The sequence below is a fragment of the Arvicanthis niloticus genome, chromosome 18, assembly GCF_011762505.2.
Source record: "Arvicanthis niloticus isolate mArvNil1 chromosome 18, mArvNil1.pat.X, whole genome shotgun sequence".
Taxonomy (NCBI): domain Eukaryota; kingdom Metazoa; phylum Chordata; class Mammalia; order Rodentia; family Muridae; genus Arvicanthis; species Arvicanthis niloticus.
In genome coordinates this window covers 54,452,437-54,465,768 of record NC_047675.1, presented here as the reverse complement: position 1 = coordinate 54,465,768, position 13,332 = coordinate 54,452,437, and the positions used below count along the sequence as shown (strand labels likewise).

The 13,332-nt window shown below is 38.0% G+C and overlaps 1 protein-coding gene across 2 annotated transcripts in view; it reads left to right on the top strand.

Annotated features, from left to right (window-relative positions):
- Ccdc7 (coiled-coil domain containing 7) overlaps positions 1-13,332 on the top strand; it is a 297,148-nt gene that overhangs the window by 268,033 nt on the left and 15,783 nt on the right. For both annotated transcript variants that reach the window (XM_076916072.1, XM_076916071.1), the window contains exons 53-55: positions 3,320-3,415; positions 10,555-10,650; positions 10,816-10,911. In XM_076916072.1, the coding sequence (XP_076772187.1) occupies positions 3,320-3,415; positions 10,555-10,650; positions 10,816-10,911 (288 nt within the window). The remainder of the gene's footprint in view (positions 1-3,319; positions 3,416-10,554; positions 10,651-10,815; positions 10,912-13,332) is intronic.

Here is a 13,332-nt window from a genome sequence, read left to right as displayed (position 1 = left end):
AACTCTGTGTGTCAGTTGCTTTGTTTCTATTTACTTGTGTACTTAACCTGTGGGTTCTTCCAACAAGCAAACTATGTAAGAACAGTAGATGTTCCAAGTTCTCAATGAAAATAGGTGTACAGGGGCTTTGTGGTTCTGCACAATAAAGCATCCTGTGTGTGGACACCACCCCCCTTACAGTTAACCCAAGCAACTTGTTAAGTTTCTTTCAGATACGTTTAACTTTCTGTGAGATGATCTAAAACAGAAGATGTCATAGTTTATGAGTATCTCATTTATTAAGAAACCTTTGGTTTTTGTTATTACAATCCAAATCAGTGGAACTATAAGACCATTGTAAATCTCTATTACGTTGTTTACACTTATATAAAACACAGAAGGGCTGGGCTGGGCTGCGCATAGAGCTCTGTCAGTACAGTGCTTGTGCTACAAGCCTTAGGACCTGAAGTCAGATGCCCAGTACTACACAACAAAAGGCATGCACAGTGCCCACACTCGGGGATATTGGCCAACAAATCTAGCCCTATTGGTGAGCTCAGGGTTTGGTGAGAGAGCCTTTCCCAAAAACCAAGACTGAGTGCTTAAAAGATGGCTCACCAATTTTGAGTATTTTCTGTTCTTCTACTTATAAATTCAATTCCCAGCACCAATTACAGGAAGCTTACAACTGCTTGTAACACCAGATCTAAGGCATGTGACACCCTCTTCTTGTCTGGTAGGGTGTAAGGGATATAAAAACAAGTGGCATACACAAACAACACACACACAAACACACAGAGATTACAAGACTAACACACACACGGAGGGAGAGATTGAGAGAGGGAAAAAGAGAGGGAGAGAGAGGACAAATGAATAAATAATTTTAAACTAACATAGATAATGATTGAGGAAAATATCTATCTTTGGCCAGTATCAGGGTACAGAGAAGTGTCAGGACTTAATGAAAAGAATGAGAAAGCAAACTGGGCAGTGTGATTGGGGAGATAGCTCAGTAAATGGCTTCTAATCCTAAAACTGGATCAGCAGAGACAGTAGATCCCTGACGCCCACGAACCAGTCTGTTCAAGCTAATTTGTGAGCTCTGTGTCAAAAAGAAACCCTGTCTCACAAGGAAGAAAGTGAATAGCACAGGTGGAATGAAACTCAAAGTTCACTGTAAATTACCACACATGTTCACACATGTAATATTGAAAATATACCGGAAAATTTATGCATGTGGACCCACAGCATAAATACACCCACATTCACAACATATCAATTAGTTAACGACCTAATTGATTAGAATATGTAAGTGATAAGTTGATAACTCTGCCAGTAAGTACATAAAAAGAAGAAAAATAGCCTACCTTTTTTATTAGGCAGTATTAATCTTTTGATGGACTGAAAATACAAACAGTATTAAATCATGTATTTCTTTATGGATTTTTTTTATGGATTTTTTTTGGTTAAGAGTCTCACTACATAGCCACTGATAGGCCAAGAATTCACTATATTATAGACTAGACTGGCCTTGAACTCACAGAGTTCTACCTTCTTGCACCTCAAGGGCTAGGATTAGAGGCCTGTGTCACCATGCCTAGCATAAAATGATATTTTACATGTTAAAACCATAGAACATGATTTAAAGAGATTAGAAAGTGCCCATGAGAATTCCAAAGAGATTCTACAAAAATATAAAAGTCAAATTTCAAGTTCTTACAAAGTCTCAGAAGACTATTGTGGTCCTAATCATCTTGTCAAAGTAGCACATAAGAAGAATTCTGCTTCATGATTCCAGAACTTATTCCCATGCTACAGAAATGAAAGCATTATGGTTCTGGCATACAGACAGGTGACACACACACCAGTGAAACAGAAGAGAGATCTCAGAACTAAACTCACCCATTTCTTGCCAACCACAGAGTGAGGAGAGAACAATCAGCCACACATTGTGCAGGGTAAAAGATAGATATTCTATGCAGATGCATGAAATGGAGGCCCTTAAATTATATTCAACACCCAACTCAACATGAATCAAAGACCTATAGGTAAGATCTAAACTACAAAAATACTAAAGTAAAACTTAGTGGAAGCCCTCCCTATATGATACTTAATTTGCCAATGTATTTTTGGATAAAAACAAAGACTTTTCTCTCTGGGATGGGATCAAGGCTTCACACATGTTACACAACTACTCTACCAACTAAACTACACCCTAGCCCTCTCCCTCCATTCTTGCACTGTATTCTCTATTATGGGCATGAAACCTTCTGTTGAAAAGACAAAATAATTGTGAACAAACTAGGGACTTAAACTAAACTTAAATTTTACATTTTAGTTTCTTCTGGTCTTATTTATTTTCCTACTGATTTTTAGAGGTACTTCTCTGACCTTTATCTGTAGCATTTCTACTGTTTGTGAGATGAATTTCTGTGTTTAGGAAGCCTGGCATCAGGTTCAGAACTAAATGTTTTAGTTAGGATAAATGACAGAGGTGCTGGTTAGTCAACAAAAGGATGGATGGGGTATTAGGACTATCTTGTACCTCACTGGTACAAATTGGCATAATTATGCTCTAATTGTATTTTGAGAGAAAAGTTTCATTTTAACAGGAAGGGTGATGTGTAGGAGAAGCTAAGGTAGGAGGAGTACTGAGAGGAAGAAAAGGAGTAAGAAGAGGAGAAGGAGGAGAGGAGAAGCTAGGTGATGAAAGAGAGAAAGGGGGGAGACAGGGAGGCAGATATTCATGTATCTCCACCAGTCAAAGATAGTTGTTATATCTAGGTCGGTCAGTGGGTTACACCTCTGATTGAACAATTCCAAACTTATAAAGCTTATGATTAACATTATTTTAAAAAAATGTATAAATGCAAAAAGGAAAAGGGGGCATGGGATAGGGGTTTTCTAAGGGGGAAAATGGGGAAAGGGGATGGCATCTGAAGTGTAAATAAAATATCTAATAAAAACAAAAACAAAAAAACCAAAAAAACAAAAAAACAAAACAAAACAAAACAAAACAAAAAAAAAAAAAAAAAAAAAAGGAAGCCTGGCATCACACTCCATATGTAGGAAGGCTGTCAGGGTGATACCCTTTCCCCTGCCTCAGTCTCCCAATTGCTGGGATCCCCAGGCTGAACCAACATCATAATATTCTTTTATAGCACATCAATTACCAAGCAAAGGTAGCTCAGACAGCATCTCTTTGTGCTGGTTACACTGCTTTATGTGGGTTACTGAACACTTAAAAGGAAGCTAGGGTTTGGAGAAGATTAAGAATTATTTAAAATATTAAAAATTGAAATTATTGCTAGTATCATCTACTAATGTTCTTATTTTTCAGAGCAACCTAAACCTGAAAATGTAGACAAGGAAGTTTTTGATGATTCATATAGTCTGAAAATTCCAACATCTCCCATAAAGAAGCATATACTAAAAGGTAAAGAAATACCTGTTATACAGATATGTGAAACAGAGCTCTGTTCCATTTCAACTATTTCTATTTACAAGCCTCTACAACCTGTCAGCTCTTCCAACATACAGCTGGTACTGCAAGCCATGTGTGCACATCTCATGCTTTTCCTGGGAATACACACAGTGTTGGAAGAATGTTTGTCTGTACACTAATAGGATACTGCACACAGATGCCCTTTACCTCTAACCCAGGTGAATTCTTATCTCAGTCTCTTGGTATTTTGCCTGATGTTCTCAGATGTGGACATATCACACATCAATAGTTCTTTTTAAAATCACCTTTACATTTCTGTTGTAAACACAATGGAGTTATAAATATTGTTGCATACAGTTTTATGAAGCTACTTAGATTTCTATGAAGTAGTATTTTAATTGTTTTAGAATTGTTAAATTAACAGCATATATAATCTTTCAATTTTAATAGGCATTACAATATAATTTCTAAAAAAATATAGGTATATTGTATCGTTCTTTCCCACTTCTATAATAAAATATCCCAACAAGAGCAACTTAAGATAGAAAGGGTGTATTTGTTTACCAACACAGGTAATTGTGGTACCGACAATGGGTGCCTATCCCATCTTAATTATGTAATCTAGTTAATCCCCCACAATCATACTAAGAGACCCACCTCCTGTGTCAAACTAGATTCTGTCAAGTGGACAATTAACACTAATCATAACTCTCAACAAGAAACTTAAGTAAAAGCCTGGCAAACTCTATTGTATTCTAATAGCTATTTCTCCTGGGGAAATATTACAAGTAACTGACATATAAAATATGATAAATATCATCCATCATTAGGGAAATCAACCACAAATTGAAGGTGAAATAGCTCATAACTATTATATGCCTATATCAGGAAGGAAGGAGAAAAGGGGGAATAAGTACAAAAAAGAAAATTTTGCCATTTTCAGGACAGAGGGGAAAAGGGAGAGAGAGAGAAGGAGAGTGATACAGGGAGGGAGGGAGGGAGAGAGAGAGAGAGAGAGAGAGAGAGAGAGAGAGAGAGAGAGAGAGAGAGAGAGAGAGAGAGAGACTGCAGCCCTGAGGGGCCACCTCTTTGAGAATCTGAGGCAATATTACAAATTCACAGCCAGCATGAGTAACATGGCAATAGCATGTCTCGAGGTTTTAGTATCAAGAAGTGGAATGAATAAGCATGGGAGATCTTTCCATCTTCTGAGATCTTCTTTGATTTCTTTCTTCAGAGACTTGAAGTTCTTGTCATACAGATCTTTTACTTGCTTTGTTAGATTTACATCAAGGTATTTTATATTATTTGTGACTATTGAGAAGGGTGTCATTTCCCTAATTTCTTTCTCAGACTGTTTATCCTTTGAGTAGAGGAAGGCTACTGATTTGTTTGAGTTGATTTTATATCCAGCCACTTTGCTGAAGTTGTTTATCAGGTTTAGGAGTTCTCTGGTGGAAGTTTTAGGGTCACTGAAGTATACTATCATATCATCTGCAAATAGTGAAATTTTGACTTCTTTCTTTCTTACTTGTATCCCTTTGACTTCCTTTTCTTATCTAATTGCTCTGGCTAGGACTTCCAGTACTATATTGAATAGGTAGGGTGAGAGTGGACAGCCTTGTCTAGTCCCTGATCTTAGTGGGATTGCTTCAAGTTTCTCTTCATTTAGTTTGATGTTGGCTACTGGCTTGCTGTATATTGCTTTTACTATGTTTAGGTATGGGCCTTGAATTCTTGATCTTTCAAGACTTTTAACATGAAGGGATGTTGAATTTTGACAAATGTTTTCTCAGCATCTAGTGATATGATCATGTGGTTTTTTTTTTCTTTGAGTTTATTTATATAGTGGATTACATTGATGGATTTCCAAATATTGAACAGTCCCTGAATTCCTGGGATAAAGCCAACTTGATTATGATGGATGATTGTTTTGATGTGTTCTTGGATTCGGTTTGCGAGAATTTTATTGAGTATTTTTGCATCAATATTCATAAGAGAGATTGGTGTCTAGTACTCTTTCTTTGTTGGGTCTTTGTGAGGTTTAGGTATGGGCGTAATTGTAGCTTCATAGAATGAATTGGATATTGTTCCTTCTGTTTCTATTCTGTGGAATAGTTGGAAAAGAATTGGTATTAGGTCTTCCTGGAAGGTCTGATAGAATTCTGCACTAAAACCATCTGGTCCTGGACTCTTTTTGGTGGGGAGATTTTAATGACTGCTTCTATTTCTTTAGGGCTTATAGGACTGTTTAGATGGTTTATCTGCTCCTGATTTAATTTTGATACTTGGTATCTGTCTAGGAAATTGTACATTTTATCCAGATTTTCTAATTTTGTTGAGTATAGGCCTTTGTAGTAGGATCTGATGTTTTTTTTTTTAATTTCCTCAGTTTCTGTTGTTATGTCTCCCTTTTCAGTTCTGATTTTACTAATTTGAGTACTGTCTCTTTGCCCTTTGGTTAGTCTGGCTAAGGGTTTATCTACCTTGTTGATTTTATCAAAGAACCAGCTCCTGGTTTTGTTGATATTTTGTATAGTTCTTTCTGTTTCTACTTGGTTGATTTCATCCCTGAGTTTGATTATTTCCTGCCATCTACTCCTCTTGGGTATATTTGTTTCTTTTTGTTCTACTACTTTCAGGTGTGCTGTCAAGTTGTTAGTGTATGCTCTTTCCAGTTTTTTTTTTTTTTTTTTTGTTTTTTTGGTTTTGGTTTGGTTTTTTTTTTTTTTTTTTTTTTTGGCTCTTTAAGCACTTAGAGTTACGATTTTTCCGCTTAGTACTGCTTTCGTAGAGTCCCACAAGTTTTGGTATGATGTGTCCTTATTTTCATTAAATTCTAAAAAGTCTTTAATTTCTTTCTTTATTTCTTCCTTGACCAAGTCATCATTGAGTAGAGCATTGTTCAGTTTCCACGTGTATGTGGGCTTTCCATTGTTTTTGTCATTATTAAAGACCAGCCTTAATCCATGGTGGTCTGATAGGGTACAAGGGATTATTTCAATCTGTTTGTATCTGTTGAAGCATTTAGTGACCAATTATATGGTCTATTTTGGAGAATACCATGAGGTGCTGAGAAAAAAGTATATTCTTTTGTTTTATGATGAAATGTTTTGTAGATACAAGTTAAATCCAATTGGTTTATAACTTCTGTTAGCTTCATTGTGTGTCTCTGTTTAGTTTTTGTTTACATGATCTGTCCATTGCTGAGAGTGTAGTGTTGAAATCCCCCACTATTATTGTGTGAGGTACAATGTATGCTTTGAGCTTTAGTAAAGTTTCTTTTATGTATGTGGCTGCCCTTGCTTTTGGGGCATACATGTTCAGAATTGAGAGTTCATCTTGGTACATTTTTCCTTTGATGAATATGAATTGTCTTTCCTTATCTTTTTTGATTACTTTTGGTTGAAAATCAATTTTATTTGATATTAGAATTGGTACTCCAGCTTGTTTCTTGGGATCATTTGCTTGGAAGATTGTTTTCCATCCTTTTATTCTGAGGTAGTGTCTGTATTTTTCACAGAGGTGCATTTTCTGTATGCAGCAAAATGCTGGGTTGTGTTTATGTATCCAGTCTGATAGTCTATGTCTTTTTGTTGGAGAATCCATTGATATTAAGAGTCCATTGATATTAAGAGATATTAAGGAAAAATGAATGTTGCTTCCTGTTATTTTTGTTATTAGAGGTAAAATTATGTTTGTGTAGCTATTTTCTTTTGGGGTTGTTGAAAGATTACTTTCTTGTTTTTTCTAGGTTGTAGTTTCCCTCCTTGTGTTGGAGTTTTCCACCAATTATCCTTTGAAGTGCTGGATAGGTGGGAAGATGTTGTGCAAATTTGTTTTTGTCATAGAATATCTTGGTTTCTCCATCAATAGTGATTGAGAGTTTTGCTGGGTATAGTAGTTTGGGCTGGCATTTGTGTTCTCCTAGGGTCTGTATGATATCAGTCCAGGATCTTCTGGCTTTTATAGTCTCTGGTGAGAAGTCTGGTGTAATTCTTATAGGTCTACCTTTATATGTTACTTTATCTTTTTCCCTTACTGCTTTTAGTATTTTTTATTTCTTTCATATATTTGATGTGACTATTTGGAGTTCTGTAGGTTTCTCGTATATTTATGGACATCTCTTTCTGTAGGTTAGGAAAGTTTTCCTCTATAATTTTGTTGAAGATATTTACTGGCTCATTAAGTTGGGAGTCTTCACCTTCATCTATACCTATTATCCTTAGGTTTGGCCTTCTCATTGTGTCCTACATTTCCTGGATGTTTTGGGTTAGTAGCTTTTTGTATTTTGATGTAGGTAATTGTGGCCGGGAAATGCAGAGAGTTCCTCCACAGGGAAGTTAGGCATTGTTGTTGTGGCTCCACAATTCCTCATGGCCCAACAACACAAGAAAGTCCATGGGTTTTTACAGGCTTTATTGTCATGGCGGGTGGTAGATGTATCTGGTTGCACCACCCCCCCAAACCCAGGGCATACCTGAGTTAAATAGGGAGGGAGAGGGGGGAGGGGCTTGGGAAGAATGCTTAATTTGTTCCACCCTCTGGCCTTCAGGTACCTCATTAGTATGTAAATCTCTCTAGGGCCTGAGATCTATTCCTCCTGACTGTTGGTCATAGACCTCTCTGTGGGAGTGGTTGTTGGAGATCTGAAGCTAAATGAAAAGAACCAGGGCCTGGAAGCAGAGCTGAACTCCTGCAGTCCAATTAAGGTTCCCGGGTTCCAAGCTCATGCTCAACCAATCGCCCAGCTGCTTCTCATAGCCCACCACCCCACATTTTGCATTTTCCTTGACAGTTGTGTCAATGTTTTCCATGGTATCTTCTGCACATGAGATGCTCTCTTCTATCTCTTATATTCTGTTGGTGATACTTGCGTCTATGACTCCTGATCTTTTTCCTAGGTTTTCTACCTCCAGGGTAGTCTCCCTTTGTGATTTCTTTATTGTTTCTACTTCCATTTTTAGATCCTGGATGGTTTTGTTTAATTCCTTCACCTGTTTGGATGTGTTTTCTTGCAATTCTTTAAGGGATTTTTGTGTTTCCTCTTTAAGGGCTTCTACCTGTCTACCTGTGTTCTTCTCCTCAAATTCTTTGAGAGTGTTATTTATGTCCTTCTTAAAGTCCTCTATCATCATCATGAGAAGTGATTTTAATTCTGAATCCTGCTTTTCCAGTGTGATGTGGTGTTCAGGGTTTGCTATGATGAGAGAACTGGGTTCTGATGATGCCAAGTAACTTTGGATTCTGTTGCTTATGTTCTTGTGCTTGCCTTTTGCCATCTGGTTAACTCTAGTGTTACTTGTACTCACTGTCTCTGACTGGAACCTGCCTTTCCAGTTATCTTGATTGTGTCAGAACTCCTCAGGGTCCAGATGTCTCTGTGATCTTGTAATCCTGAGCTCCAGCTGCTCTGAGTACAGTGGCTCCTCTAGGATGTCTCAGGATATGGTATCTCCACTGTAGCAGACCAGCTAGGTGTCTGCTGCTCTGGGTGCAGTGTCTCCTCTAGGATGTCTCAGGATAAGGTGTCCACTGCTCTGAGTTCAGTGGCTCCTCTGACATGTCTCAAGATATGGGGTCTGCTGCTCTGGGTTCAGTTGTTCCTCTAGGATGTCTTGGGCTATGGTGTCTATCGCTCTGAGTTCAGTGGCCCCTCTAGAATGTCTCGGGATATGGTGGCCACATGGGAGCAGACCACCTGGGTGTCTGCTCCAGGCACCAGGCCCAGGTGAAGGGAGGAAGGGGAGTAGTATACCACAGGGGTGGGGTTTGGGTGTCTGCTAGGTCCTAAGCACTCCTTGCCCCCAGTTGTAGTTCTGGGGTGGGTGTAGGGCAGTGGGTGACTGTTCTTACCTGCCGCTCTGAGTTCAGTTGCCCCTCTAGGATATCTCGGGATTCGGTGTCCACATGAGAGCAGACTGGCCAGATGTCTGCTCCAGGCACCAGGCCCAGGTGAGGGGCAATGGAACAGTTTTAAATCCAGGCAGAAAGTGATTGTTATTCCTATTTCATCCATGTCACTATTGTTCCAGTAAGCGAAATTTTCCAGGACAGTTGTTATTGTTGCTCACAGGATCCATACCTGAGTAAATCTGTTCATTACTTTTATCCCCAGGAGTATATGGATAACCCACTCCCCTTCCCCTTTTGATATATCCTGTTCTATCACAACCCCCCCATCCCCGCTTCCTGCTTCAAATCACCTGAATTGTATTGCCTTCACTTGAGATCTAGGCCCTATGGCACCATACTAAAAGGTCCCTGACTTCTATGTATTGTATTTTCAAAACTGATCTAAATATGTAAATCTAGAATCTACATATGAATAATAACATGCAGTATTTTTCTTTCTGAAGCATGTGACTAAACAGAGATCTTAAAAGAAGAAAATGGATGAGAATATTTGCAAACATATTTTTAAAACAATCAGTGTTCTTGCCACCACCCGAGAAAGTAAACTTAAACTGTTTGGAGACTACTTCTTACCCCAGTTAGACTGGTTAGTTTATGTGGGGAAAAAAAAAAAAAAGACAGCAAATATTGGCCCAGACTCCCACAAAGTCATTAGTCTAAAAATCACTTAGTGATCGTTAGAAATGCAAACTGGTACAGCCACTGTGGAAATCACTGTGAAGTTTCCTAAAAGAAACTAACTAGATTTACCTTACCTTTGCCACTCTTGGTTGTGTTCACAAATAACTGCATCCTACTACAGAGATACTTACACAAACATTTACTGTGGCCATATTTTCAATAACCAGGAAATGAAAACAGCCTACATGTCACTGTGACAAAAGGAAAGTACATACAGAAGGTATTTGTGCTGGCCAAGTCACTTAGTCTAAGTAACTGAAGAAAGTTGTAAGAGGCTCAGCTTTAAAAATAGTTATCGGTAATTTCTGACTTTTTAAGAATTAAAATCAGTATATTTCAAGCCATCATCATGGTGCAGTTCATTAATCCTAGCCCCCAGGTGTAGAGGTGCCAGTCTCTGTGAGTAGGGGGACATTATGATCAACAATGTGACTTCTAGGTATGATAGGGCTGGATAAATGATTCGGTCTCAGTAAAATAAAATTAGTTTTATCTCTAGTATTCTTTGAGTGACATTGTTCTTGTGTTTCCAGGGCAATCTAAATCTAGAACATTATACAATATGGGTGTTGGCCTTCCACATAATCTGGTTCTTTCAACATCTGACGCCAATAAACAAGATCTAAAAGGTAAAGGCATAACTGCAATATAGACGTATGAAATATAACTGTGTTCTAGTTGCATTGTTTCTATTTACTAATATACTTAACGTGTACTTAAAACGATTCAGTCTCAGTAAAATAAAATTAATTTATCTCTAGTATCCTTGAGTGACATTGTTCTTGTGTTTCCAGGGCAATCTAAATCTAGAACATTATACAACATAGGTGTTGACCTTCCAAATAATCTGGTTCTTTCAACATCTGACGCCAATAAACAAGAGCTAAAAGGTAAAGGCATAACTGCAATTTAGACATATGAAATAAAACTGTGTGCCAGGTGCACTGTTTCTATTTACTAGTGTACTTAACCTGTGGGCCCTTCCAACAAACAAACAATATAAGAACAGTGGATGTTCCATGAATTCAATGTAAATAGATAGGTGTGCAAAGGGCTTTGTGGTGCTGCACAATAAAGCATCCTGTGTGTGGACACCACCCCCCTTACAGTTAACCCAAGCAACTTGGTAAATTTCTTTCAGATACGTTTAACTTTCTGTGAGATGATCTAAAACAGAAGATGTCATAGTTTATGAGTATCTCATTTATTGAGAAACCTTTGGTTTTTGTTATTACAACCCAAATCAGTGGAGCTATAAGACCATCTCTATTATGTTGTTTACACTTATATAAAACACAGAGGGGCAGGCCTATGCATAGAGCTCTGTCAGTACAGTACTTGTGCTCCAGGCCTTACGACCTGAGGTCAGATGCCCAATACTACACACAAAAAAGCCATGCACAGTGCCCACACTCGGAGATATTGGCGTATTCAGTGACAGAGCCTTTCCCAAAAACCAAGGTGGAGGGCTGGAAAGATGGATCACTGATTTTGAGTTTGCTATTCTTCCACTTATAAATTTAATTCCCAGCACTAATTACAGGCAGCATACAACTGCTTGTAATTCCAGATCTAAGGGATGTGACACCCTCTTCTTGTCTGGTAGGGTGGGAGGGATCAAAATACAATTGGTATACACAGACTTTGGGGGGAAGGGAGAGAGGGAGAGACAGAGACAGACAGACAGAGACACACAAAGGGGGGAGGGATGGAGGGAGGAAGGGAGAGAGAGACTAAATAATTTTAAACTAAGATAGATACTGATCAAGAAAAATACCTGATATCCAACTTTGGCCAGTACCTGGGTGCAAAGTGGTGTCAGGAGTAAAGGAAAAGAGTAAGAAAGAAAAATGGGCAGTATGATTGAGGAGATAGCTCCGTAAATGCCTTCTAATCCTTAAACTGGATCAGCAGAGACAGTGGATCCCTGAGGCCCACTAACCAGCCTGTTCAAGCTAATCTGTGAGTTCTGTGTCAAACAGAAACCCTGTCTCAAAAGGAACAAAGTGAATAGCACAGGTGGAATGAAACTCAATTTTCACTCCTAACCACCACACATGCTCACACATGCAATCTGGAAAATATACAAGAACACTTATAAGGTGGACCCACAGCATAAATACACCCACATTCACAACATATCAATTAGTTAACGACCTAATTGATTAGCGTGTATAAGTGATAAGTTAATAATTCTGCCAGTAAGTACATAAAAAAAGAAAAAATCTCCATTCTATTAGGCAGCATTAGTCTTTTGATGGACTGAAAATACTAACAATATTAAATTATGTATTTTGAGATTTTATTTTTTGAGAAGGGTCTCACCACATAACCATTGACAGGCCAAGAATTCACTATGTAGACCAGACTAACCTTGAACACATAGAGCTCTACCTACTTATGCCCCTCAGGGGTTAGGATTAAAGGCCTGTATTACCCTGCCTGGCATGAAATTATATTTTACATGTTAAAACCACAGAACACAATTTAAAGAAACTGCAAGGTCCCCATGAGAATTCCAAAGACATTCTACCGAAATAGAAAAGTGCATTTTCAAGTTCTTACAAAGTCTCAAAAGACTGTGGTGGTTAAAATAATCTTGTCAAAGTACCAAGTAAGAAGAATGCTGCTTCATGATTCTAGAACTTGTTCTCAAGATACAGAAATGAAAGCATTATGGTCTGTCATAGAGAGAGATGACACTCAAACAGAAGAGAGATCCCAGAACTAAACTCACCTCCATGCTCAACCACAGAGTATGGAGAGAACAGTTAGCCACAGGTGGTACTAGGTAAGTTAAATATCCTATGCAGAAGCATAAAATAAAGGCCCTCAAATTATGTTTGGAACCAAACTAAAAATGAATCAAAGACCTATAAGTAAGGTCTAAACTACAAAAATACTAAAATAAAATTTATCCAAAATTTTGTGATACTTAATTTGCCAAGATGTTTTTGGATGGTCATCAAAAATCTTTTTGTATATCTAAAGATAAGGAGATCTTCCTACCTACACTTCCCAAATGCTGGCATTACAGTAGCACATCACCACACTCTGGTTATGCTGTATCAGGAATTCCTTCAGTGCTTCCTATATCCTAGGCTCAACCACACTCCAATGCTCTCCCTCTTCTTGCACTGTATTTTCCATTGTGGGAATGTCACCTTATATTCCAAACATAAGCATAGTTAGATATAGAGATTACTATCACTGAAAATTTACATTTTAACTACTCATAGTTTTGTTTATTGTCCTACTAATTTTTAAGTTATTTTCCAGCATTTTTAGCACTTCTGTCTGATTTTTAAAAT